At 52.1% G+C, this 27,737-nt stretch overlaps 1 protein-coding gene across 5 annotated transcripts in view; it reads right to left on the reverse strand.

Annotated features, from left to right (window-relative positions):
* The window catches only part of SLC7A1 (solute carrier family 7 member 1), a 68,593-nt gene that overhangs the window by 8,578 nt on the left and 32,278 nt on the right, over nucleotides 1-27,737 (reverse strand). For 2 of the 5 annotated variants that reach the window (XR_014236820.1, XM_082365067.1), the window contains exons 2-10: nucleotides 24,799-24,895; nucleotides 11,919-12,302; nucleotides 8,941-9,051; nucleotides 8,696-8,854; nucleotides 6,856-7,030; nucleotides 5,109-5,230; nucleotides 4,387-4,609; nucleotides 3,526-3,665; nucleotides 478-580 (exon numbers count right to left, since the gene is read on the reverse strand). Coding sequence is in view for 4 of the 5 variants with exons in the window: in XM_082365067.1 (XP_082221193.1) it covers nucleotides 478-580; nucleotides 3,526-3,665; nucleotides 4,387-4,609; nucleotides 5,109-5,230; nucleotides 6,856-7,030; nucleotides 8,696-8,854; nucleotides 8,941-9,051; nucleotides 11,919-12,288 (1,403 nt within the window). In the remaining variant the exon portion in view is untranslated. The remainder of the gene's footprint in view (nucleotides 1-477; nucleotides 581-3,525; nucleotides 3,666-4,386; nucleotides 4,610-5,108; nucleotides 5,231-6,855; nucleotides 7,031-8,695; nucleotides 8,855-8,940; nucleotides 9,052-11,918; nucleotides 12,303-24,798; nucleotides 24,896-27,737) is intronic. The other 3 variants (XM_082365069.1, XM_082365068.1, XM_082365070.1) reach the window with 3 other exon arrangements.

Below are 27,737 nucleotides of genomic sequence, written 5' to 3' on the forward strand. Positions count from 1 at the left end.
GGCTACTCCGGGACCTGTAACGGCACTCACTCCTCCGGGGCCGGTGCACTGCTGCCACAGAAGCATCACACTGACCCACGTTTCACAGGTCTTGGATTCTCCCAATTCCCACCAGGGCCTGACCCCAGTCCTCTCTGTCCCAGAACCTGGACCAAATTGAAATCGTTACCCTAAGCCTTCAAAAATTCTGATCCAAGGATCCAGGCCCAACAGTCGGGTTGATAATCTGTCTCTACCCTCCCAACATCTAGCCAGAAAAATCAGGGCCCATGAGAGAGACAGGTGGGGCCACCCCGGACTCTTCAGGGATATTCTCAGTAGCCAGGCTTTCTACCACCAGACCCCACCCTCTCCCAGGCGGGTCCCAAAGGAGCTGTCCGCAGCCTGAAGTTTACACTGTATAAACCATTGACACAAACTGCTAAAAAGAAGGCTGGCAGGGTGCCTCTGTCCTGGAACCCAGAGAGCCATACCTACCGTAAGACCAACACACAGGCGGCCACCAAAGAGTAGGCCAGGAGAGTGCCAATGGACATGAGGTCCACCAAGTCCTTCAGGTCGAAGAGGAAGGCCATCACGCCTGGGGAGGAAACGAAAGTCAGGACCGAGCATGGCCCTCCACAGCCAGCCAGAACCACAACCCAGCTGCGACCCAGGCTGTGTGAGGGGTGCTGCTTCTACTTTCCCCCTCGCCCTCCCCGGCCCTTTCCATGGAAAAACACGGTGACTTTGCTTAAAGGGGAGAAGAGCTCAGGAGTAACCATATACACAGCTCTCAACAGACAGTAATAATAATTACTGTCTGAATTACATATATATGGAGAGTACTTTTATCAACATGATCCTTTTTGACCCTCATGGCAATTTTGCCAGCCATCCCTACACTACAAATGGAGAAAGTGAAGTTCAGACATGTTGAGAGACTTACCTAAGGTCATACAGCTATTAAGTGGAAGAGTCAGGCTCTGAGCTAGTTTCTTATGGCTCTGAGCCCAATGTGTCTTCCCCTACACCATGCAGACGCATAGACAGACATGTATATCTATCCATCCCCCCATACACCACCCACCCATACACCACCCATCCATCCATCATCTACCCATCATCCATCTATCCATCACCCACCCACCCATCATCCATCCAACTACCCACCCATCATCCATCCCTCCATCATCCACCCATACACCACCCATCCATCATCCATCCATCATCGCCCCATCTATCATCCATCCATCCATCCATCATCCATCATCCATCCTCCACCCATCCACCCATCATCCACCCATCCATCCATCCATCAGCCATCATCTACCCATCCATCCATCCATCCATCCATCATCTACCCATCATCCATACATCCATCATCCATCGATCATCTACCCATCCATTATCCATCCATCCATCCATCATCCACCCATACAACACCCATCCATCCATCCATCATCCATCCATCATCGCCCCATCTATCATCCATCCATCATCCATCCATCCATCCATCATCCATCCATCCATCATCCATCCATTCATTCATCCCTCATCCCTCATCCAATGGCACTCGTGAGCATGCCAGTCACTGGGTGCTAGGTATGTGCCATTGAACAAGGCAGACCAGACAGCCACTGGCTTCCCCAAGCATATCTCCTGATACTTGCATCAGCAGGCAACAGTGATGAGGAGGCGGCTGGGGGCAAGTCCACTGCCCTCAACAGAGGATCCTAACCCAGAAGGTGGGCATGGAAAGCAGTATTGTTCCCAGACAATACAGTCCCTTTGCCATGACCCCACTTCAAGCAAAACAGAACATGCATGCTTCTTTGAAAATCTTGTGTAGATTTTTATGAGAGTATGCATGTCTATTTATGTGGGTATATGTGTCAAGTTTCCCATTTAAAAAATAACTTGGCTGGATCTACTTTGGGATATTTTCAAATCACGCACAATCAACACAAGTTGAAACATAAACACTAAGCCGTTAACTTTTCCACAAATATTTCTCAAGCCCACACAGACCACTGCAACTAAAACAAATTCAAATTGAGGCTAAAAAACAGAATTAAAGAGCAGTGAGGCCCTTCTGGATAATTAGAAGAGGATTCCCCTGTGTATGCTAAAAATGCCTACGTTCCCACTCAGAGGAACTCGAGCCAAACTTCTTCCATGTGAGGTGATTTTAGAAAACTAAATACTTATTTACCACCCCTGCCAAACAAAAAGAAAGAGCAAACCCTTGGTTTGGCGATGTGAGTACTCTACAGTCACTTTAAAGATTATAGTTTAATGTCCCTTAATAAGCAGAGGAAGGAAATTAAGGCCAGTCTTCAATACAATCAGATTACAAGTAAATACTGAAAAAACACGATTTCCAATTCCTTAATCCCTTAAACATACTGGTCATATTCTGGCACATGGCGCCCCTTAATCTCCCCACTGCAATCCCCCTCAAGAATGCAGACTCACGTAACAAATGTGTAAAATAAGAAAAACTGGCTTTCCTTCATTATATAATATTAATCCACAAAACTATAAGCACACTTTGCTAAGGGCGTAAATGCTACTAAACAACAATTCACTCCTTAAGATGGTCCTACGCCTCACCCAAGGCTATGTGACAAGTTCCTGTGATACAGCTGTGACTGGTATCGTGTGTCATCATTTACCAAGAAGACCCACTGCTCTATTCATGGGCTGGAAGGAACCAGCTACTTTGGCCCCAAAACAAACCAGGAACCAAGAGGCAAGCTCTGCACTCCCCGGGCGAGAGCATCACACTTTACCTCTCAGCCTCCGCTTCTCACCTGTGTGCACCTGCCTCCTGGGCTACGAAACGCAATTCGAGGAGGAAACATAAAAAAAAGCACAGTCTCCTCGCGGGGCTGCCATGGCTTTCATGGCACACACAGAGCTCCAAGGGTTCTCTAGCCCCCGGCTCTCACCTCTCGGAACTGTCCTCTTGGAGAGGGACCCGCTATGCGGTCAGGTCGGCCTCCTCTGGACCTGCCATTGTTGATAAACTCAGGGCCAACGGCTTCACCAGCCACACCCTCAATGTCCCCTGCGGAACAGGTGACACGTTTTATAAAGCATCGATCGGAAGGGATTCTCACGTCCCAGAGAATTCACAAGCTAAGACACACGGATGGTGAATTTCCAGTACCAACGAAAAGTCACTTGGCTTGTACCGTGTAAAATGTCATCCCACCAAGGTCTGCTCAGGGACATTCAGAAAAGGGGAAAGACACCGGGCTTTGAAGGAACAGCGTGTATTCTAAGCTCTGTCCAATGAAACGATAACTATTTAAAAATTCAAATTGTTTGAGAATTCCATCACATCCTCGGTAAAACTGGCTTCTGCCTTCTGTCAAAAAGGCACTTAGTTACCTTGCAATAAACCAGGTACAAGAGTAAAAACCCAAAGTTAAAAAAGGCCGGTTACAACTTCTCTCAGACCAGCACAATTCAAGATATTTCCCTCGGGAATTATAACTCCACTGTTACAATACTGGCGTGTGAAATTCCAGTTCTTACCAGCAATGGCACCTGAGGTTAACGTGGCGATTATTGGTGTTTTGGTCCTATTGTTGATCTGGGCCAAAAATTTAAACAGCAGCCCATCTTCAGCCATGGCATAGATAACTCGAGGCATGGGAAACATGGACCCTAAAAGGCTAGACGGGAGGAAAAGCAAAATGCGTCCGTAAAATATCTCATGGGAATAAAGGCACCGTAACGCACCACGCGTGTTTACCACCGAGGAGAGGGAGCTGTCTCCAAACTGTGAAGCCCGCACCTAAAAGACAGGGACTCAACACACCAACCCCCGGAAAAGCACTTACTGCAAAGTCTAACAGGAACACGAGACGTGTAACGTAAACTAGCGTGGCAGCTAGACATAGTTTTATGGAAGAGAAATTTTGTATTTATTCCCGTGATTATTTCTAGCTGAATCAAACAGAAAATAAAAGCATCGCTGCATTCATGAGGATTTCTCTGTGGTCAGTCAGTTTTTAGCAAATATTTCCTGTGTGTCCAGGCTAGCAGAAAACATCAGAGCAAAGTGTTTGCCATTAAAAGGCACATGCTCCCCTTTTCAAGGTAGCCTCTGCTTTATGGCCGAACTAAGGGCCAAAAGACAGTGTTCACAGAGGCGGCCTGGTCCAGTGGCCACAGATGGGGACAGAGAACCAGGACCTTGCTGAGTAGACAGTGCTACAATGTGGGCCTCGGGTTCTTCGAGGTGAAATGTCAGTGACACAAACAGCCCTTGGGGTGACCGACAGCAGCACGAGGGGAGAAGCCACACGATCAGGGCTGGGGTTTGGCTCTATTTCAAGGGACGAGAGGAATAGTCACAACAAGCCCGCCTTCCCGAGATTTCCGCTTCCTCACCTGGTGGAAAGGGCACAGAGGGAGCCGATGGCCACTGCGTACTTGGCGCCCTCCCAGCCCACGTACTTGAAGGCGTCTGGCAGGGGGCTGTCCTTGTCCAGGCAGAAGTACGGCATCATGAGCGTGAGGGCGGCCGACACCCCGAAGTAGGCGACGAAGCAGATCAGGAGGGACGCGACGATGCCCACGGGGATGGCCTTCTGGGGGTTCTTGACCTCCTCCCCTGGAAGGAGCAAGGGGTCAGCCGGGGGGCTCGGGACCACCCCATGGCACGGGGCCCTGTGGGGGCCAGGGCCTTCCCCCAGCACCACAGAGCACGACACCCACAAGCCCAGGGACAGTGTTCTCGGCCTTTACACTGACGGTCGGCAAGGAAGACTCGCTGCCTTTAGCAGAGAACAGGCGGGAGGCCCGGGAGCCCGGCCCGTTCAGTCACCGGGACGACGGTGTTTTTAGCGGCCCTGTTTCTCCCGGAGCGCACAGGTCTGCAAGCAGCTGCAGCTGTGTACGGCGCCATCCTCCCGGCCCGCAGGGGACCGGCGGTCTCGTTCAGGATGCCGCTTCCCGTCAGGCCTGCCACTCGGAGAGTGACGAAGCGGAACATTAGCAGGAAGGTGCAAGCGCACACGGTACTCAGGAGGGAGAGCGCGGTAACAGGCACGCACGCGCGCCCGGGAAGGGAAGCAGCGATCTGGCCAGGCGGGCCGAGGGTGGCGGCGTACCTGTGGTGGCGATGCAGTCGAAGCCCACGAACGCGTAGAAGCAGGTAGCTGCCCCCGACAGGATACCGGAGACCCCGAAGGGCATGAAGCCCCCGACACCAGGTCTCCCCTCCTCCGTGTCACTGGAAGAGAGAGCCACAGTCAAGAGGCCAGCGCCCGCTCCGTGGTCCCCAACAGGAGCCATCCCGACCGTCCCCCCGCGGCCGGGCCCCCCACCCGTGGTGAACGGTCCTGGGACGGCTGTCACAGCCGCCACACTCCTGGGCGACGGGCCTCCCTGCTTTGCACGGCCAGGGCTGCAAGGGGCAACCAAGCCCTTTCCAGACGCCCCGGCTGAATACTGATTTGTGCGGGGCAGGGACCGCAAGGCAGGGTGCCCATCAGGAAGGGGAGGAACCGGCGACCGCAGCCTCTCCTCCGGGACCCTCAGAGCATGGCTCAGCTGCCCGCCAGACGCAGCGGTCCCCCCCCCCCCACCGCCCGGGACCAAAACGCAAAGTCCTGCACGTTTACCAGCGGCTCGTGTCTGAAAACAAGCATTTCCAGAGATGCCGCGGTTAGAAAGGGTGAACTGTTTCGGTGGAGAAAAGCATGTCTTAAGCCGCCCCTGCCTCCCGTGCGCCAAGCGAACAGCGCGGGTGCCCGTGCGGGTGGGGACAGGTCTTCCGGATCTGAGTGCACTGTCCTCACGCTCTGTCCCCTCGGGGGAGAGCTGGGCCATGCCTGTGCCCACAGCCCAGATGCAACCAGGCGCACAAGGACGGCGTCCTCAAGGATGACGGGACAGCCAGGCGGGAGATCGGGTCCTTGAAAGCCAGCGTGTGGTCTCGCTGGCCAGCCCCCCCGACTGTTCATTCCAGGACCTGAGAAATCATTTTAAAGCCACTGCCCTTTTAGGAAGGTCTCTTCATCAGAGCAGTTTAACCTTTAGCCATAATTAAAACAGAATTGTATACAAAATGAAAACTCCCCATTCTCCATCCTAGGACCCTAAGATTTACCCAAAAATCTGACAAAAAAGATCAGAAAGGCCCGTTTTGATGTTTGGCTTCTGTTTCCTGGATAAGATGAGCCTCTCGGTAAGGGTGCACCTAGAGGCCTGCAAAGGCACGGGGTGGGGAGCTGGCCAGGGACCTGCCTCCAGGCCTGGGTGTCCTGAGCCCCAGATACGGAAGGGAGACGGGGCCACGGTCTCTCAGGGCTGACGCGGCACAAGCTGAGTGCGAGTGAAGGAGATTATTATGATCACATTCTGAGACTTCAGTAATTCTGAAAACCTCCGATAAAAGCCTGTGATAAAAGTTCCACATATTTCTTCTTTGTTCTAGGTTATTAAATAGGAAGGCATTTCAAAATAAAGTGGTTATCACCATGGTGCTGCAGAGAAAATCTTTTCTGAAAACAAAATTCAGAGCTTGGTCATGAAACAGAATATGAGGGAAAAGGGATTCCTGAGTGAGTCTGACAATGATCCTCAACCATGCACAATTTTGGAATCAGCATGAAGATACTGTTTCCCCAACGTCTTCCTTAGTCATACAGTGTGCAGTCAAGTACAAGGAAAGAAAACTTAACCCAAACTTCAAACAGATAAAACACCCTCAGCTACTTGACTGCAAAAAAAACAATTAAATAATAACAAAACATTCTAGTTCAAATCACGCTTTAAAAAAAAGACTCGCGTTGTCATAGCCGACGGCATCACCCACCATGACCGTCACGCACCCACAGACAGAGCAACACTCACTTGTTCAGGCAGAGGCGACTAGACGTGTTCTGGAAATCCTCCTCCGTGAGCTGCCAGTTTTTAATTGATCCTTTCACAAATCCCGACACCATGATGAAGCCCAGGACCAGAACGTTGATACACGTGAATATTTTGTTGACCATGGCTGACTCTTTCACACCCAGAGTTAAAAGTCCTGTAAAAGCGCATAAACAGAAACTCTCTCTCAGTGTTAACCTCGTACCAGGCAAGTCCTCCTGGGATGGGGACGGGGATGAGAGGGTGACTTAAAAAGAATCCAAGCAGCGTCAGACCTCCGAAGAGGAATGGGGCTGAATTAATTCTCATTCTAGAGGCAGGGATCAAAATAACCAAGGTCTGAGGGTGTGCTGAACAAAGCCATCAAGGCTGGCCTTCCAGATCCCCTCTGGACCTGAGACGCCAGGCCAGGGGCACCAGGAACAGCAGAGGCAGTGATGTGTCAGCCCACGGCCCCCGAGAGCAAGGCCCTCCCTCTGCCAGGAGGGAGAGAGCCCTCCCTGTTCCTGAGCCTCCATCCCCGAGAGCCACCCGGGAGCAGGATTTCATTTCCTCCAAGAGACACTTTGCTCAGTTTCTCGGGAGAGGGAGAGTTCTCTAGAAGAGGAGTCATGCACTCACTGCTAGGGGTGCTAGCGGTGACAGCCACCTGGGCTGTGGGACCCCTGCCACGTACGGGTCCTCCTTGGACTCAGCGCACGAAGAACAATGTATAAGCTAGACTAGTGCCAGCTTGTAAACTCAGGATAAAAAAGACACCGAATGATAGAAACCCACGGGGGCCACGTGACATCACTGCCGCAGGGCACACGCTTCTGTAGTGAACTCTCGGCTGGGCAAGAAAAGAGGCAGGGAAGGTGCCTGGTGACACGTGACCACCGACCTGATTGGAAACTACTGCCCTGCCGCGTAGGTCTCTTATACGTTTTAAAACAAAAGACGCTCTACGTAATAGACTGAGTTCTGAAAAACAGGCATTAGGACAGAATTAAGCCATTCATCACAGGGAACACTTCTCCGCCGTGTTTGTTCTTCAGCGTCCCTCCCTCTCGTGTTTATGAAAATCTCACTCGTGCAGACTTAATTTCTGATACATGTTCCTGCCAGCTGGACCAGAAATACTGCTGAGACTGGCCTGTGCGGAATGATTTCAATTATGTGGTGTGTAAAATAAGGCACGTTGTTTTTAAAACCCATCCAAGATTTTCTAACCTCACAGGAGAATTTATCTGCATTTCAGCTTAATGTTTATATAAACAAAACTCCCATCCTAGTGGCTGAGACTCGGGTAAATGCCACTAAGAAGCTGCCATCAGCTGTGTCCAAGCCATGCCTGCGATTTTAAAATTCCGTACCAGCAACTTCGTGGTGAAGCTTATTTATTTAAAGGGTGTTTTGCCGGCCGTTGGGTGTAAACCACCCGAGCCTTCGCCAACACTGAGGCCCTCATTCCTCCACATCGCCCTGGCTGACAAATGCCAAATGCTTTCCTTTTCCAAGTAGTCATCCGCTGACTCCAAAGAATTTGAATTTCTGTATCAAAAAGCCTGCAGCATTAATAAAATCTTATTCCACAAGAAGTTACGCAAACACCTGAGATTCTCTTTAAATTAAATGACACGTAACTCGACCGATTCAACAGGTCAATCCTACGTGAATCTCTAAGAAGCCACAAAAAAGATGTCTGTATCAATTACAAAAAGGAGAGGAAGAAAATGGGGGGATGGGAGAAAGAGAAAAGGAAGAAACCAACTTAATGGGAGCCTGTTCTACACCTTGGACCCCTCGCTCCAACCCAGTGCCTTCCGGTGTGTGGCTTTACCTGTTAAGATGAGAATTATGATCACGGCAAATATGTCCGGGTTTTCGGCCAGCACCCCGGGTGCATTCAGGGCCATGTACGTCCGCGAGAACTCCCCGATGGGTCTGCCAATCAGCTCGTCAAACGTTGCGCTCCAGGCTCTGGCTACGCTCGAAGTACCTGCCACAAAACACACCGTCAGGCGAAACTGAAGGGAAACAGTTAACGGAGCACCTGTCACCAAGCTCGGCACCGGCGGCACTCACGCAGGGATCGCAGCCGGCGCAGGGGGGTCCAGCGGTGGCCGCCGGACCCTGGGACGTGCTGACTCGGAAGTGAGGGCCAGTTAGTGTTTGCAGAGACGCGAGCAGTGGAGCCTGGCAAGAAACCCGTTTTCCATCACAACCAGTACAACGTGCATACCATGCGTTTCAAACATACATGTAACTCAGTTATAATAAAAGTCCAACAAACTAATGTCACCCTGAGCACAGAGGGGCACTCTGACAGCACTGAGTTCTACTTATTTGATCTCATCCGACAAGAACTCCTGAGGGCGAACCATTCAGGTGGCTTCACGACCCACTCCTGGGCTGCAGAGAGCAGGGGCCACACTCCTCAGGAAGCTCCTTCTCTAAGAGCCCAGCAGCAGAGCTGACAGGCCTGCCTCCCGCTGCGGGGGACTAAGGACAGCGGCTCGGGGCTGGCTCCACCTCGGCAGCAAAGTCCCCGCTCACCCCCGCCTCTGCTGCTCCGGGCCCGGGCCGGCACCACCTGACGCGGGCCACGGCCCCGAGGGTCTGCCCGACGGCAACACAAACGGATGCGGCGTCCAGCACCCCAAAGGCCAAGAACAGCTGACTGCTCTCTCTCTCTCTCTCTGAATCTGAATAACGTCACTGCTTTTCCAGCAATGCTTCTCGGGAAATGTCGCTAAAGTTCCAATATCCACAAAAAGTTGCTTTATCTTCGAAGGGGGCCTTGCTGGTGACCGTGGTCTGGATCTTCCACAGAACTTGGCCCGAGTGACCTGCAGGATTCCAGTTCACCGTCTGGTCTCACGCTAAGTGTTTTTCCAACAACTCAAAAAGGAAACCACGTTTCTTCATCCCGAGTAGCCAGCCTATGATGAGTTCCGTCCTTCAAGGCCACAACCCAGTGAAGAAAAAGGTCACTACCTCTCCTGCCCCAGAGGCCAGCTCGCTGCCAACAGGGCTGCCCAGCCTTTCCTGCCAGCCTACGCCTCCCCACCTCTGAATCGTGGCTTTTTCAAAAACCACATTTGATGGAAAAGCTGCCCTCGCTCAGGAGCTGAGGCCGAGAACCGCCTGCAGTAGCACGGGGGTGCGTCTCACAAGCCAATGCCACTCTGGCCAAGACCCCGTCACCTGCTGGGCCAGAAGCTGCAGGCGCTTCATGTTCACCGTTCTGTTTTATTCGCAGGTAAATCCTCTGGCAACGTAATGGCCCCTTTAAAATAGCTGCATTCCCACCGAGAGGCTGCAGCTTGTAAGGACGTGTATGGTTGCAAGTTTTGGTGCTGCACTGAGAAAAACGTGATTAGGAATTTTATTTTCCAACCCAGAAGAGTAAGCTCTCGGCAGGTGCTGGAAAGAAAGGGAGGGTGTCGCCCAGGGAGCCTGGTGGAGCCCAGGCGGAGGCCCAGCACCACACACGGCTTCCCAGAGGGCGGGCATGGGAGCCAGCAGGGCCCACGGGGTTCAACTCATCCCACGCCCCGGGTTTTTGATATTACTACAAAGAGCTAAAACAGAACTGGAAATTTAGTGGCCACTTGTATTTCTGTTTGCGAACCGGCCATTCGTATCCTTCAGTTATTCTTACATTCAGGCGTTTGTTTCTTTTAAGTGGATGTGCTCAGCTTCGGCTGTAATCAAAATACAAATAACATAAAGAGAATAACGCTGAAACCTATCGAACAGAAAAGACTATGTCTTTGGTGTTTTTGTTTGTTGGTTGGTGGTATTTAATGCTGACGCCAAGTCCAGAGTCGGCAAGGACGTGAGGAAAAGGGGCCCTTGGCCATCAGGAGGATCACAGGCAACACGGGCCTTGAAACTACGCAGGCCCGCTGACCCAGACGTTCTGCTGCTTAGACCATCTTAAAGGAAAAAGCACAGCTTCTTTTTTATATGCCAAAGACACTAAGTAATTAACTGTTTATAACAACAACACAGCTGGAAACAATCTAAATACCCCACAAAGACACCCAATCAATTATCTGTATATAAATCTATATAATGGTACATCATCAAGAATATTACTATGGGGCCTCCCTGGTGGTGCAGTGGTTAAGAATCCATCTGTCAAGGCAGGGGACATGGGTTCGAGCCCTGGTCCGGGAAGATCCCACATGCCGCGGAGCAACTAAGCCCGTGCGCCACAACTACCGAGCCTGCGCTCTAGAGCCCGCGAGCCACAACTACTGAGCCTGCGTGCCACAACTGCTGAAGCCCGCACACAGCAATGAAGACCCAATGTAGCCAAAAATAAAATAAATAAATAAACTTATAAAAAGAAAAAAAAAAGAATATTACTATGGAAAAATAACTAATGCTATGAAAAATGTACACTATATATTGTTTTACAAGTATAGAGACATACTAGACAGAAAAATACACATTTAGGTTCACAAAAATATTAACCACGTTATATCCCTGAACTCTGTGAACGGAGGTCATCCTGTTCCTCCACGGGTCTAATGTTGAGCAAGGTGCCGGGCACAGAGGAGGCACCTGATAAACGTTCACTGAGAGAATGAATGAATAAGAGAATTAATTTCTCCAGGCTGTCAGGGTGGGTAATTTCTACTTTCTTCTTTGTGCTCTTCTACATTTCCTAAATTTTTCTGTATCAGTGATGTATGTACTCAAGTAATCAGAAAAAATACTGAAAGACGCTACGTCCTTTTTAACTAGATACAAACTCCCTACTGATTCTGCGTCTGTCGTGCTGACAGGACTGGCCTCCTTGCTGGCCTGGCTTGTCCCCACTAAGGTCGGCCCGTGTACTTGATCACTAAGAAGCAAGGGCAGTGATGCCCGAGGGTGGCCTCCGCCTTGCGCTGGAGGAAAAGGGAACCCGTGCGGCAGTTCGGCGAGGCGCAGGTGCCAGGGGGGTGCCAGGCTCTGTGCGTCTGGGGAGCCAAGCGGGGCACGGCCCACGGCTGGGGGTGGGAACAACCGAGGCGGCAGGGGGCAGGCTCCAGGCCTCCTGGACCTACCGATGATGTAGGAGAGGATGAGGTTCCAGCCGGTGATGAAGGCCCAGAGCTCGCCCACGGTGACGTAGCTGTAGAGGTAGGCCGAGCCCGTCTTGGGGACCCGAGCGCCAAACTCGCCGTAGCAGAGGCCGGCCAGCACGGAGGCCAGCGCGGCCACCAGGAAGGAGATGACGATGGCGGGCCCCGCGTCCTCCCGGGCCACGGCCCCGGCCAGCACGTAGACGCCGGCCCCCAGCGTGCTGCCCACCCCCAGCGCCACCAGGTCGAACGTGTTGAGGCAGCGGGACAGCCGGCTCTCGTCCCAGCTGCAGTCCACCACCTTCCGCCGCAGCATCTGCTGCCCGATGCCCACCAGCACCTCGCACCCCATCCTGCGGCTCACACCTGCCGAGAGAAAGAACAGGGTGTGTGTTTCATCACCGCCCCGCTCTCACCCATTAACCCCCTTCACCGCAGCATGGGTGGCAAGGTGGTCCCGTGTCGTCGTCTACAGCTAAGGCCTCGCACGTCATGATTCCACGACCCGCGGTCACAACACCCACCCACGGCTGCCCGGTCTCAGGCTTGACAAGCGGGAGAAACACCCGGAGGCCCACGCGCTGGCCGACTGGACTCTGGTCTCTGAGCCTCCACACTGATTTCAGCTCTTAAGCGAGAGCCTGCTACGGGCAGAAAGAGCACGTGAGGCACACGTTAGGGACGTCGTTCCTGCCCTCAATAATCGTGCGACTTGCCAGGAAAAGCAAGACGCTATTCCAAGTGGGCTGCTGGGGGAAGAAAACCAAACCACATTTGAATTTAATTATTAGGACCCAGAGGCCTTGGATAGCAACGACAATGCCTTTTAGAGACCTTCCTGGGATCCTCTGAGGGCAGGGGTCAAGCCGTCTCCACTTGAACACAGAGTTAGGTCCAGAGCAGAAAAGCGTTGAATTACTCACAAGTTAGGGCTCCCTGTAACCGTCACTACTCGGGGAAGCACTTCTCCTCTGGACCAAAATGTTGGCCCAAAGTGCTATGTGATGCACTCCTGATCACATGCCAAGAGGGGGCCCCCATGCACACATGGCTCCCGGCACCCGACTTTCACACGGGACACACCCAGTGGGAGTCCCAGGATGCCACCCACGCCGTGAACAGCATCGCAGGACAGTGATTTAAACGCTGACAGACACGGCCCCGGCCAGGTGGCCACGGTCGACATCAACAGTGACAAGTTACAGTTGACCGTATGATGTGATAAGAAGGGCCTTTACCTCTGAGAGCCTCCTCCCCAAACCCACAACCCCAGGCGAATCCTGAGAAAAAGATCAGACAAATCACAGGCGAGGAACTCTCTGCGAAACACCTGACCAATCGTCAGGAGTCATCAAAAACGAGGAAGGTCAGAGAACCGTCACGAGCAGGAGGAGCCCGAGGAGCCAGGAGGCCGCACGTCATGTAGGCGGGGATGGGATCCCGGAACAGAGGAGGACAGCCCGGAAAACTAAGGCAGCCTGAATAAAGCGTGGACTTCAGCTGTATCAACGTCGGGTCGTTAATCATAGCTAAGATACCACACTAGCGTAAGATGTTAACCAGAGAGAAAAGTGGGTGCGGGGCACGTGGGCACTCTCTGTACCATCGTCACGGTTTTTCTATAAATCTATAAACGTGCGCTAAGATAGTTTTCAGACAACAGCATGTGCAGAGATAAGCTATCACCATGACTTTTAGCTACTAAAAATTCATCTTTATGATCCATTGGTATTTACTGACCTAACTCTGCTGTTAGCAAGTCACTGGAAAGCAAAACCGTCTAAATGGAGACGGCAGGTCCAGCCAAGTCCACACCCAACCACCTAGCACCCTGGACCGCCCACCCTCACCCTTGTGGCCCCGCCCCCTCCCAGCCTCAGGCCAGGCCCCCGTGGGTCACGTCACTGGCCAGCTCCAGGACACAGAGGGACCAGTGGATGGTCCCCTCTGCCAGGCCAAGAGGAGAAAGTTTCTCAAGACTCAAAGTTTTTAGCTAGAGTGGGCAATAAAACTCATCCGATCCGATCTCCTTCACGTAAAGATGAGGGAAAACAACTCAGAGACCAAGTGTCAAACAGGGTCACGAGCTCAGAAGGTGCAGGGTGCTGGCTCCACATCTGGGCCTGGCGTTGGCGTTGGCGTTGGCAGGGGGGAAATGATATCACCGTCAGTGAGGTGGGGAGGAAGTGGGAGGAAATGAGGGAAGAAGACCTTGTTAGCGGAACAGCAGTGGAGCAGGAAAATCACAGACACAGGGTGTGATAAGAGCTGAGAGGGCAGGGACAGAACAGGAGACACGCAAAAGCGCAATGGGGCCCGGGGTGTTTCCGGCCACTCACTGGCCAGTTGCTGACGCTCGGTCAGGAGTGGGCCCTGAGGGGCCCCAGCGGAGTGTGAAAGCTCCTGATTACTGGCATTGTTTCTAACTTGGATGGTAAATGGGACTGACACTTAGAGAGCGCTGACCTGCTCCCGTCCTCTCCTAGATGTAGTTTTTGGTTCATAACAAACGGATTCTCTCCCCAAAATCAAGTGCAAAGCAAAGACAATGCAATTAAATAGCGTTTTCTTTCCTCAGCTTCACAGAGTAAAGTAACCCCAAGGCCCAGGAGGCACCTGCCTTCCTCTGAAAGACCAGACACACTCTGCCCTGGGCTCTTTGGAAGGGCTGGGTCCACAGTTCACACGCCTTTCTCAGATGTGCTACAGTCTGGGGCAGAATCCAGAGCTGCCAGAGTGACCCTACTTGGGACGCTTGGCAAGGGGCACACTGGAGCCTGGGGACACTTTCCCGAGAGCCCGCTGCCTCACTTTAGGCCGGAATGACCCCCCTGGACGCGCAGCTGCAGTGCATGTGCCCCATGCCCCTGGGCAGTATCACCGGCACAGGTGGAAACCCTCTCCAAGAACCCACTTACTAACCCTGGGGGCCCCTGCACCATCTTCAAAATAAAGGGGGCGGGGCATCGAATTCTGTAAATTTAGATACAGATTTTAGACACAGGTTTTCAACCATATGTGAAAGGGACTTCTTGGTTGAGACCACAAACCGTGACTCCAGGGAGGCAGCCGACTTCTTCTAAGCAGGGACACAGCGCCCCCGTCTCTCACGAAGGGTCCTGGGCTGTTCCTCCCTCACAGGAGCCGGAGGGAGGTGCTCTGGGTGCCAGTGGACGGGAGCACAGGAGGGCCCGTTAGTTTCACCTTGGTTACTTCCTCGGTGCTCCCTGCTGTCTGGGGAAAGGGCAAACCCAACTTCTTTGGAAGCCACTGGGACAGAAACGCAGCTGCTGAGGCCTAGAGCTGAGAATTCGGAAAATACAAGTGCTCTGTCCGTTTCTACTTTCCAGGGTAGGAGAAAATGAGATGCTCACTAACCTTGTTCGGGTTTATTTTAAAGAAATGTCCTTTCTGTCTCCTTGGGAGTCATGCAAAAACTGTTCTCCGGGTGGCATCGTCGGGCGGTATTCTGTACACATTATGGCACGACTCACATTCATGCCTGGACTCCTAAGGTGGGCACTCAGCCAACAGTGAGACCAAATGAAACTTCTCTGTGTAAAACCCATCTAACCACGCCAACACCGGCAACGTCAGGGTCATGCGGACTTCCTGCTGCTGGGATTTACACAGACAGTCACCAAATACTTTGAAAGGATTATCTGGAAATTACGTTACCCTCTCATGTGGGGGGGAATTTGTGCAATAGTCGACACCTACACTTTCATTTCAGTTTTTGACAGAAATCCTGTAATAGCAAGAGCCTCAGATCTGTCTTACTCCCGATTCATTTATTATTAAAGAGCACTTACCTTATGTGTTATCCTCTCAGAAAAGCAAAGAAAATCTGCCCCTTTCCCACAGAATTTCTAACTCCAAGTTTTATTCTAGTAATCACTGTATAACAACAGGAGCAAAATGATCCAATGGGTCCAGATTGCAGAGATAAAGATGCTGTTTTCAAGGTGTCTGATAAAGGTGGGCAAGTGTGAATTGTATGTTTTTTTTTTACTCTCAAATGTAATGATAGTCCCATCACTGAAAAAGTCCGCTTAATGGCCTGTGGGAGGGAGGGGAAGAGGTCCGACGTAAGCTGCAATAGACACTAAGTTCATAAATCCTTTGGGGAAAGTCTTAATACTGAAATTTTATTGCCCATACTTGTGCTTTTCCTTTAAGTGATCTTTACAACGGTCCCAGACATAGGAGCCTCCTAGAGTAAAATCTGCCATTCCTGCGGGGGAATGATGCACTGTGGTCCACACGTGTCCCGGGCTAGAGAAAGTAGGTCCTTGCTAGGGCGCTCACCTGCGGGACACACGGAGTTGGGGGCAGATGAGTCGGCAAAGTCACTTCAGCTCTCCTATGGCCACGTGGGGAACTCCCCCCAGGAGCCCCCAAGGCTCTAGAGCGCATGCAAGTTTCACAAGGAAGGGAGCGGAGAGCTCACAACAGAGCAATCTCAACCAGATGTGGTCCAAGGGGTCCAAAAAAAGAGCGTTTCTGGACCTGGGCCATCGTGGCGACGGAGACTCACAGCAAGGAACAAAATCTGTGTTGAAGGAAGTTCTTCTCCAAGCCAGATTCACATCCCCCAGATGTCAGGAGGAGCAGGTGCAAGAACTTAAAAAAAAACTGTGGTGTGGAGGGGACCGGCTGATGCAGATGAAGACCCAACATGTGGGCACGTGGAAGGAGGGAAGGAAACAACAGAACGGAACCAAAAGCACAGGGGCGGGGGGGGGGAGGGGGAGGGGAGGGGACAACACAGTGGGGAAGGTCTGCGGTGGGTGACAGGGCCCGGCTCACACCCCGACGTCCTCACTGGGCAGCAAGAGCCTGTCTGCCTCCAGTGAGATGTGACTTCAGGACCCAGATTCTCTCTTAAAGTCCCTCAAAATCTACACTTGTCTGACCCCAGGCAGCAAGGACATGCTGAGGATAAAACTGAATTCCTCCAAAATTTGCAGATCTCACAGCTGTTAAGATGCCCTGTGCTGAAACGGCCAGGTTTAGGGAAAAGCATAAACCCGGTCCCAGCCCAGGAAGCAGAGCGTCAGGGCTGGGCCGAGGGGTGATGGGGCTCCTGAAGAGGGGTGTGGGACCAGGCTTAACAGTCCGTCTCAAAGACCACTACCTCCACGGGGAAGAAAAGGTCCACTCCACCCAGCGAGGACAGAGGCCTAAAGCCCGCAAGGCGCCTGGGCCTGTCTCTGCTTCCAGTGAAGACACTTTGTGCTTGGCTGAAATCCACAACCAATAGGTAAGGTGGTCTCCACCGGCATAGGGGGCACAAGGCCTACCATCCTCGGCCTTCCCAGAAAGCCAAGCCCCAGGACCCCTGCCCCCGGGCTGACCCCTCCTACTGATTCAACAGAACTAACTGCAGGAAGTGCCAGAGGCCTCTGAGGTCCCGTAAACTACGGCAGGTATGTTCTGCATCTCAGTCCTAACTCCCAGCCGCCAGGCCCCGGAGGGCGGCCCTGGGGTCCAGCTCAGGCACGCACCCACCCCGCAGAGCAGCTTCCAGGGGCAGAGTCCAATGCAGGGATGCCACAGGGAACTGGAACCGCTGACCACGGGCACAGCGCCCCCTGTGGGCCAGGCACCAAGCCACTGAGGGGCAGGGAACCCCGTGTGGCTCGGGGGCCGAAGCGGTGCCGTCACCCACGATCGCGCCTTGCAGAGGCCCAAGCAAACAATCCCAGGCTGAGAGCGAGGATGCAGCACCAGCTCAGGACCTAGAGCGAGACCGTCCAGGTGCAGATCTGCTACCAGACGGGGTGCAGACAGCGAAGTGCTTTCAGTAGTTCTAAGACCGCGGGAAAACGTCAAATTAAAAACTACATGATAGGATCCCAATGAGGATTAAGTGGGGATGGGGTGTAAATACCGAGATATTAACTGAGACTATCTTCCAGATTATGCACTGCTTTCTTCTTTTCTATATGTGCCATGTTATCTATGGCAATGAGATGTGTTACTTCATAAAGCAAAAAACAACAGTAACAACTAACATTTGGGGGCACCAGCCAAAGGGAAGATCCTTTACATAAATGATTTTATTTAATTCTCACATCACCATATCCAGCAGGCAATACTTTGCATTCTGGAAATAAGGGGACCCAGGCAGACTAGAACTCAGTCATTACCAACCCTGGCCACACATCAGAGTCCCGTGGGGACAGTTTTTAAACTAACGATGCCGGCCCACCGCAGATCAAGTGACTTCTGTGAAGTTCTCCCAGGTCACCTGGTGGAGGGCAGGCAAGCCAATCAAAGGTGGAGTCAGGGCTCAGACCCACATCTTACTGCCTCCAGAGCTTTGAGCTGTCCTCTGAATTAGGATCTCCTGGGTCCTGGGGGTGTGCTGGGGGGGAGAGAGGCTGTGTAAGAAAGAAGGGGGGACAGATGGCAAAGCTAATGGCCAGGGGGAGCAGCCCCCCATCGCGGGGCTGAGCTTCCACACGTCCCACCTGCAGGGCCGCATCTAGTCACCCTCTGTCCCCCCAGCGCGTAGGAGGCACCCAGCAGTGCCTACGGGACCGTAACACGTAGAGTGCCCACAGCACACACTCAGTACTATCGCTGACTTAAATTCAGGAAACTAACAGGACACGGGCTGTCTTTCTGTCCTTCATCTTAGGTCATATCCCCGGCGTGACCGTCAACGACTAACGAGGGTCTGTCCATCAAAGGAGATCTTATTACCTGGATATTTAAAGGTTTGATTCACCAAGGAGTTCGGTTCTATTTCTCTAAATGAATACACAGGCAAGAAGATGCTAGTTGGGTTAAAATCTAACCCAAGCAACACAGTCTGGTCTATGAAGCCTTGAAATAGTTCCCGACAGTTCCTTCCATCATGGGGGGTGTCCCATCCCCAGCCCACCCCGCCCCACTGTGGGGACAGCTGGAGTCCCTGTCCCCTCTGCCCAGGGCTTTCGCGAGGCTCAGGTGGCTGGGGCCTCAGTCTCCACATCTGAAAGATGGGTGGCCCTACGGTCCTGCCTGTGCAGGAGCTCGTGAGGACTAAATGAGGAACCGATAAGCAGGCTGAGAAGACAATCCCTCCGATGCTGAGTCGGCATGGCTTCTTTCTGTTTAAGTCTCAGCATCTACCCGTCGCCTCTGCCTCCCAGAAGCAGGGGACACACACTCCCCGGCAGCTCTGCGCCCCCGTCACAAGGCAGTCATGAACTGACACCTTGCCAGACACTGTGAATGCTGCCTACTTAACCACACTCAAGCTTTCCAAGACTGTTTACCCAAATCCAAGAATGACAAAAGAGTCAAGCCGCCAGTGGAAGATCTAGTAAGTACTTCTTCATGAAAACCAGATACAATCTAGAAACGTTTCCTCCTAAAGCCGGCAGGATGTGATTAGAGAGTCTTTATGTCTCTGGACGGCATTTCCATCACTAGGGAGGCCGTGCTTTATCAGGACACATGCCCGGTTTTGTGTGCAGAAACACGTTACAGCAGAAATGCGTGTTCTGTCAGGAGCTCAGAGCTCCTCTGACACACGCCGTAGCCAGACTTATTCTCCGGGTATAAAGAAAACAAAGTTCTCTCCCTGGTTCACAGTGACGTGAAACCGAGCGACGTGCAAACTCTGGGGGGAGGGTCCGGGGGAGACTCGCCGCCTCACCCCCTCCAGTGCAGGGTCCACGAACCTGAACCCAACAGGGGCCGGTCCTGAGCGGGGAGGCTTCCTAAAGTCGTGCGCGTGTGAACTGTGGGCACTTCACCGGGGCCTTGACAACCGTTACCGAACTGGCTCTCCAATCTCAAATGGAAAAGAAATGTCTTAAATAAATTTCCCCTAAGACAGGACTCAGACTAACTCTCAGAACATTGCCTCTTTAATTCTCTAGGCCTCTAAGGCATCCTGAAAGGTCAACTAGAGTTTTCGCTGGCTCCTTCTAGAAACGTCCTCCTTCAAAATGCCCCAGGACACCTGGCATCTGGAACCAGAGCAAGGCAGGGGGTTCCCGCCAGGCTGATCTAATTCCGCTGCACGGTCAGACCGTTATTCTTCCATGTACTCAGTTACTCACTCAACAAACCCTAACAAACCCAGGCAGCGCACCGATTTACCCGTAAGCCCGGGGCTACCTTAATCCCCAAATGCCTGTAATTTCCTCCCTTCCCCCAGTCTTCCCACCGTCACAAGCAACTCTGAAAAAACTCGGAATTTCCAGAAAATGCACTGGTTCAAAAGTAAAGAAGGTGTGAAAAATCAGGGACAGTTTCCCAAAACTGAGCTGGAGAACAGACTCTTGGGGAGCTGGGGTCCACTAGAAACCAACACTACACTACACGACACCAGCTCCACGCCAGACACACACACGAGGTCATTTCGTCCTCACCAGAAACCAGCACAGGTTTGAGAAAAACTGAAAACGGCGTGGTTCATAGGTTATTCAAAAGCTGGGAGAGAGAAACTTGTAGATCCGCGATTCTGTGCTATGCATTGTGCGGGACATACCTGAATTTTAAGGTTCACCTCCCACCTTTCAGCAGGTCACACCCTGACCTGCCTGGGAGACGAAGCTCAGGCCCGCTGCGCCGCAGGTGACCCTGGCCAGACTGCACAGGTGAGGCCGGGCCGGGGTGTGGGGAGCTGGACAGGCCAGGGCCGTGCGCCTAGAAAGTCACGGGTGGGCAGCTGAGGGATTCACACTCGAGATGCAGAAGTTTCGTGCAAAGGAAGGGCATCAACAACATAACACCGGGAGGATTAATCAGGTCTCGTGCAGGACAGACTGGAGGGGTAACGGCCTTCTTTACCTGGGTAGCAAATCGATATGTTCACCTTTGAGCAGGATATTTTAATCCAACTAATAAAGCCCCTTTGCGCAAGCAAATGCTATATTCTTTCATATGTACCAGCATTTGTTCCCCGTCCCTGTTTTCTCCACTCAGAGCCCTGAGCCATTCCCAGCACCCACGCCCTGGTTACCATGGGGATTATCTGCACGGGTGGGGAGCGTCCTGCAGGAATAACCCCTAGTAGGAAATGCACGTTTTATGATGGGCCTTGCTGGTAAAAGTACTGGCAACCTACTTTCACTGGTGGCCGAAACTTCAGACACTCACCCCCAAGAGAAACGCATTTACAATTTGAAAGAAACACCACGGCCTCCCTCATGGCTCGCCACCTCACCTGTCTTCCATCCAGCACTTTCCCGCCACAAGGTTTTCTCTCATGTCACATGCTTAGAGGACACGTCCAGTGGGTGGTAACAGAACGCCTCCCTTACAGAGAACGTGACGCCGTTTACCCGAAGTCACTGTGAGGCATCGGAAGCAAACGGCCAGTTGCACGAGGGCCTGTGAATACCGGAACGCAGGACCGAGTGATCAAAGGCCAAGAGAGAGTGGACCAGACGATCAGGCTGAGCCCGAGATGGAGAAAGCAGCCCAGAGTGCTGGACACGAGACCAGAGCTGGCCGGCGGCGCTGAGTGTGAAGGGGCTGTTTTCCTGCACGTCGGATGGACCGTGTGTACACCGTATGTCACAGGCAGAGCCCCCAGCTCTGCTGTAATGGACGCTCCAGTGCAGTAACCTGAAGGACAGGCTGTCCCTCCAGAATGTCACCCGAACGTGACCCCAGGGCCTCGCCATAAGCCAACGTTCAATATCCAGACTGCAGTTAACTGAAATTCTCCCTTCTCTGGTTCCCACTTAATGACAATTAGAACCCACATCATCAGAGAATGAGGAAGCACAGCAAAGACTTCTCCTATCGTTTTTAAGGAGTTCTTAAAGGCTGAAAATAGAAGTTGCAACTTATGCCCCAAATAATGCTCTCTACATGCCCCACTGCACAGGAAGACCCACGAAGAGGGCGCCTGCCTTCTTTCTAGAAGTTCACAGCCGCGTCAGTCACCTGAGATCAGGGTCACATTTTCCTATACCAACAATGGGACAAAGCCACCACTGGGTTCTAAAGCAGCTCACAAAAAGCAGTTTAACCCCAAACGTTCCTGAAGTGGATCCGAGCTCTCTGGAGCTGCCCACTGCCCAGCGGGGTCAGTGAGGGCACAAGGACACCCACGTGGGTTGGGAGAATAAATGGATCCTGTAGAGTTGTGATCCTTTAATAGATGTAAAGTTATGGGTCACTGTGGAAAAAAGAAAGGAGCAAAACAATTTTTCACAAAAATGAATATCAGATGGGAGCACTTTTAATCCCTCCTCTCAGGGGCAAGGAAAGGTGATCTGCAGTGGCCAGTGTCTAAGGTGGCCCGTGACCCACTCCCCCTGGTGGGAGTGGGAGTGGGGTGGGAGCTGGGGCTTGCTTCTACCAGCAGAACCTGGCAAAGGGGAGGGATGTCACCCCACAATTATGTGACACTATTTAAGGCTCTGTCTTACCAGCTTGAGGAAGTGAGTGACCACATTGGGAAAACCCAAGGTGCAGTCAATGTGGCCTCCAAGTCAGCCAGCAAGAGACTGGGGCCCTAAGTCCCACAACCATGAGGACACGGATTTGGCCAACAACCCAAGGAAGCTTGGACACAGATCCCACCCCAGTTGAGCCTTCAGCTGAGAACCAAGCCCTGGTCCACAGCTTGACTGCAGCTTCGCGGTACTCCAAGCACCTCGTTAGCTAAGCCATGCTCTGACTCCCGACCAGATAAACCATGAGAAGACAGATGTTTTAGGCCCCTAAGTCTGCAGTGTGTGTGCAGTGACAGCTGACTAATCCACGGTCCAGAGAGCCATGAGATAATAAGTGAGTCTGCATTCACTTTCTCTTTAAACCTTCAAGGACCCAAAAACTAGAGCCCAACATTTCTTTAACTTTCTCTGCTTCAATGATGGAGTTAACCTTTACTTCACCTGAAACTATTTTTTCTTGGTTAAGGCGGAATGATTTGAAAGTAACTTCCTCTTTCTGGAAGAATGGCGTACATTAAATGGCTATTATTTCACTTTTAAAAAATGGTGCTTCTACCCTGTGCCCCTCTTCTAGGACTTGCAGGAGCTACAAAGATAAGCAATATGCTGTCCCTGCTCTCAGGGTGCTCACAGCCTGGAAAAAAGACCAAATTAGCCATCCATCCATCCAACAAGTCTTTATCTGACTGACACCTACTATATGCCTCCCCCTTCCCTGTGCTGCAGGGAGAACAAAGCTCCTGCTCTCCTGGCAGGAGAAGACAATACAACAAACCGAAGAGCACAAACAGGCGGCAGAGACCGGAGCCCTCCGGAGACACGTCACCTCCGCCACCACCTGGCACCCGGTCTCTTCACTCAGGAGGGGCGCCGTCACGGTGTGGCCGGTGGGCTGTGAAGTCCCCTGATTTAGACACGGTTCAGGACCTGCCCGAGGACTAGGAACCATCCAGGGCTTCCCCACACACCTCATCACGGCCCTGCCGACCCGAGAAGCCAGCAACCTGAGGCTCTTCACTCAAACGTGAACACTCCCCGCAGCCTGGGAACCAGGTAACAGAGGAAGAGGCTCTAGAAGAGTCTGAGCAGCAGAGAGGAGTGAACGACTCCCATTTAAGCACGTCTACTAAACAGGTGCCGAAAAGGAGGAGGAGAGAAGAGGCTATGCAAGGCCCACGATGGGACCCGCTCCCACTTCCCTGCTGCACGGATCTAACCTGACTCTTTGGGGAAGTGCGCCCGGGAACCTCTGCTTCTGACATTCACAAGCCGCGACGGCCTCGTAAACAAGGTGCTCGCTCAGAACATCGACCTCTCCGCCCCGCCCGTCCCTGAGAGGCGCCTCCATGTGGCAAAGGTCACGGCTACACGTCCACCAAGCCCCCTGAGGAAGGACTCAGAGGGCCGCTGATGCTGATCGTGTGTGCGGTCTTAATACGGCTCCATGTGCGGAAGTAAGAACACGAACAGCCCCAAACGACTCTAAGATTGCAGGGCGGGGGGTGGGGGTGGGGTGGGTCAGGTGCAGTTCTTTTACACACACACAGCTGAAAACACCTTGTGATAAATGAAACAGTGACACAAATGATTGTCTCCATACTCAGCGAACCTGTTTTCTTAATCAAAAAATAAGCAGAGCAACAGCTTTCTGGCATTTTTATAGTAGAATCCTTTTTCACCAAACTACATCCTATGCCAAACCCAAATATAAGCATCAGGTGAAACTGGACCCGCTCTTATTTAAAGGGACAAAGGGATAAGGAGCCCCCCTGGCTGGCCTTGACTTTCCCCGCCCTCCATGCCTGCTCCCGTGCCCCGCCCCTGCCCAGGACGCCAGGGCTCCAAGGACCGGCCTGAAATACCCTGACCTACAGCAGGTCATTACAGCACCTAAACCCAAGAACGAGCTACAGGAGAATTCTTAAGGAGAAGAGTGACAAGCAGAGGAGTGAGAGGCACAGGAGCAAGACGAGAATCTTGGGAGCAGAATGGAAAGTGGAACTGGCCCTTGACCTTGAGAAACCGCAAAGTCTCCCCGAGTCAAAGGCAGACACGGAGCGGATGCATCACGGCCGAGGCTCTGTGGCTGCCCACGGGGCACAGTCCCTCCAAGGGCTGCAGACCAGGCGGCGCCCGGAGTGAGGGGACATCCTCTCCCCACGGAGCCCTGCACCGAAGGCCTTGCTGTCGCAGGACGTTAAGGGGTCTGTACGAAGCAGAAGTGCAGGTAAGAATTCGAGAGCCCATTAGTGTGAAAAGACAGACCTTTCCTGGTGAGTCAAAAGGATGGAAGAGCTGGATGGGCGCAGCAGTGAGACATTAAAAAGACAATTTAGGGCTTAGTTATCAGTTAACTTAAACAGCCAGCGGCCGGCGAAAGGCCTAAATGAGTAACATTCCAGCAAAAAAGAGCAGACTCTCCTGCCGCGGTGCTGCCGGACAGACCGTACCTGCACTGTGACGTGAGGACTGTCACCTCGTCCCCCGAGGATCCCTGGGTCCTGGAGTGAAGACGTCTCAGGAGGGACGAGACGGGGCTGCGGGCTCCTGGGAGGCAAGGAGGAGACGTTACACTCCATCTGTTTTGGCCCCAGAACCTCCAAGCCTGTGGCCATCGCAGGGAGGAAAGATTCTGCTTAGCTCAGCATCAGGAAGGCAGACGAGGTCCCATCACGGGGACAGAGCCGCACGCGGGGAGCACCGCTGGGGAGAAGATGGGAAACCAGACCAGACGGCCTCCAAACCAGAGGTTCTACCCCACCACCGCTACAAATGTGGGGTCGTGTCTAAGTAAGGACGACAGCAAAGCGTCTTTCAGACAGGCTACGCCCACACATCCAGGGCACAGAGGTGGAGCTGCGCACGCCCCGCGGCCCTGCGGGGGGCCAGCCAGGGGAGCGAGTGCTCTCCTGACGCTGGCATTCAGAACCGAGGTCAGCAGGGGCAGAAAGCCTCAGCTGCGTCCTCCAGGACACGCGGGACGCCCCTCTGTGCGATCGGCCACTCTCCCGCCCTTGCTGGCACTAGCACGCCGTGTCAGGGCACCAGTGCAGGGCACACAGCACTAGGACACCGCCCTCGCTGGCACTGAGCAGCCAGCTGCCCGTGACTTCAGAGGGGCCGCAGACTGCTCTGACGCGGGGCGTGCTCTGTCACCACGTGCTGGGGGAGTGGCCTGCGGTCCCAGAAGGAATGAATGCGGGGACGGTCACTCCTCACAGGGGCATCCAGGAAGAACCTCCTGGACGAGTGGCATATAAAGTCCTCTGTTTTCCCAACTGCAGCGTTCCTACTCTACACAGGCTCATGCACTCACCCACCCAGGAGCTGGAGCGGTTTAGCGAAGCTTCCTGCATATGACTTTGCACCTGATGTGAACCCAGATGCGGATTATTGCTGAGCCAAACGCTCACGTGAAGATGCTCATCAACAGCTCAGTTGCAGCTTCAGTGCAGCAAAGCAGGTTTCCAGCAGCTGGAACCAACCATTCCATCCCACCAACACCTTTTGTATATTCATTCTGTGCTAATATTTCAGTCTTTGCCACTTCCTATTTTGAAAATGTCCAAACCTACATAGAAGTTAACACACATATTTACACACTTTTCATCTACATTTGCCAATATTTAACATTTTGCCACATCTGCTCTATCGTTATGTAAATACACACTTTTCTCACGAACCATTTGATACTGAGCTGTAATAGCTATCATGACACTTGACCTCTAAGTATTTTGGCAACTCCTAAGGATGACACTCACCCACATAACTGTAACGTCACTTGTTAGAAACCGAATATTCATTCAGTAGCCTCTAAAACACAGCCCACGATCAAATGTCCAAAACCAACAACATACTGGCATTCGTCTGTCATGGGCCAAGGAGCACAAGGGCAGTGAGAGAAGCGCAGAGGAGTTAAGGCCCAGGTTCGCAGCCCAGGGGGAGACGGACACACAGATCCTTCCTGGGAGCTGGGCACAAAGGCGGAGCTGACTCACACGCGAGTCTCTGTCTTGGCAGAAGAGACAGTGGTGCCTCCACCTGAAGACCTCGGGAAAGGTTTCTGCAATTTGGGGCTTTTCAGAGGATGAGGTTACCCAACTTACACGCAGAGAGCGGGAACGGAACACAAAAAACGGAGAGGCTCGAATATGACAGCCAGAACAACGCCGCCCAACCCCAAAATGTCCAAATCCTACCTCTGGGAACTTGTGACTACGTTAGGTTACATGACAGGGAGGTTGCAGGAGGAACGAAGGTGCTCATCAGCTGACCCTGGGTGAGACGTTCCCGGGGTGGGTCTGATGTAATCCCCAGGGTCCCTGAAGGAGGGGGGAGGGGGCGGGCAGCCTCCAGAAGCCGACAAAGGCAAGGAACTGGATTCTCTCCAGAGCCCTAAGAAAGGAACACACCCTCCCAACACCTGGACTTGAGCCCAGTGAGACCTATTCTGGACTTCTGACCTGCAGAACTGAAGAATAGTATTAGGTTGGCCAAAAGGTAAGATGTTACGGAATATCCCAAACGAACTTTTTGGCCAATCCAGTAAATTTGTGTTGTTTTAAGCCATTTTTGTTTTTTTTTTTAAACGGAGAGGCTTGAAACAAGGCTGGAAACTGTCAAAGTGCTGGGGGCTGGGACCAAGTCATTGAGTCCAGCCGCCAAGGACCATGATTGGATCTGTATTTTAGGAAGAAAACTCTGGAATGAAAGGAACAGAATCCAGAAGGAAAACAACTGGCGATGCTTGTTGCCAATGATAAAATTTGAGCTTTCAAGCAAAAAAACCTAGAATTGTGGAAAACTGGTATCTGTCACCAAGATCTCAGTCGACAGCTTCCCAAAACTTATAATTTTCTGAAGACTTTGGTGGTGATATTAACAAATGTGTTTTTAGAAAACATATATGATGAAATCTGTCAACATTTAGATCTGGATAATTCAGTAACACAGTAATCCACTGAAACAGAATCACATATGGGTAAAAGATTGATTCAAAGTACAAAATAGACCCATTTTAGAGTACAAAAAGCTCACGGATATGGTTTCAGACTCCACGGGGTACCAGCTACCACCTGTCGAGTTTTTGTGCAGTACCAAAAAATATCCACGATCATCTGAAAAGGCTACTAAAGTACTCTTCCTCTTCCAAGTACACATCTGCGGCCACATTTTATGTATTTCAACTAAAACGATACATCAAAACTGAATGATGTATAATCAGACATAAGAATCAAGTGGCCTTCTATCAAGCTAAACATTAAAGAAATTTATAAATACGGAAAACAACACCACTCTTATTAAACTTTTTTTGTTTTGGAAACTAGTTGTTTTCCATAAAAATGTTTTCCATAGCAAATGTTACTTGTTAATGTAAAATCATTTATTG

This window comes from Balaenoptera borealis (assembly GCF_965194805.1).
Source record: "Balaenoptera borealis genome assembly, chromosome: 18".
NCBI lineage: Eukaryota > Metazoa > Chordata > Mammalia > Artiodactyla > Balaenopteridae > Balaenoptera > Balaenoptera borealis.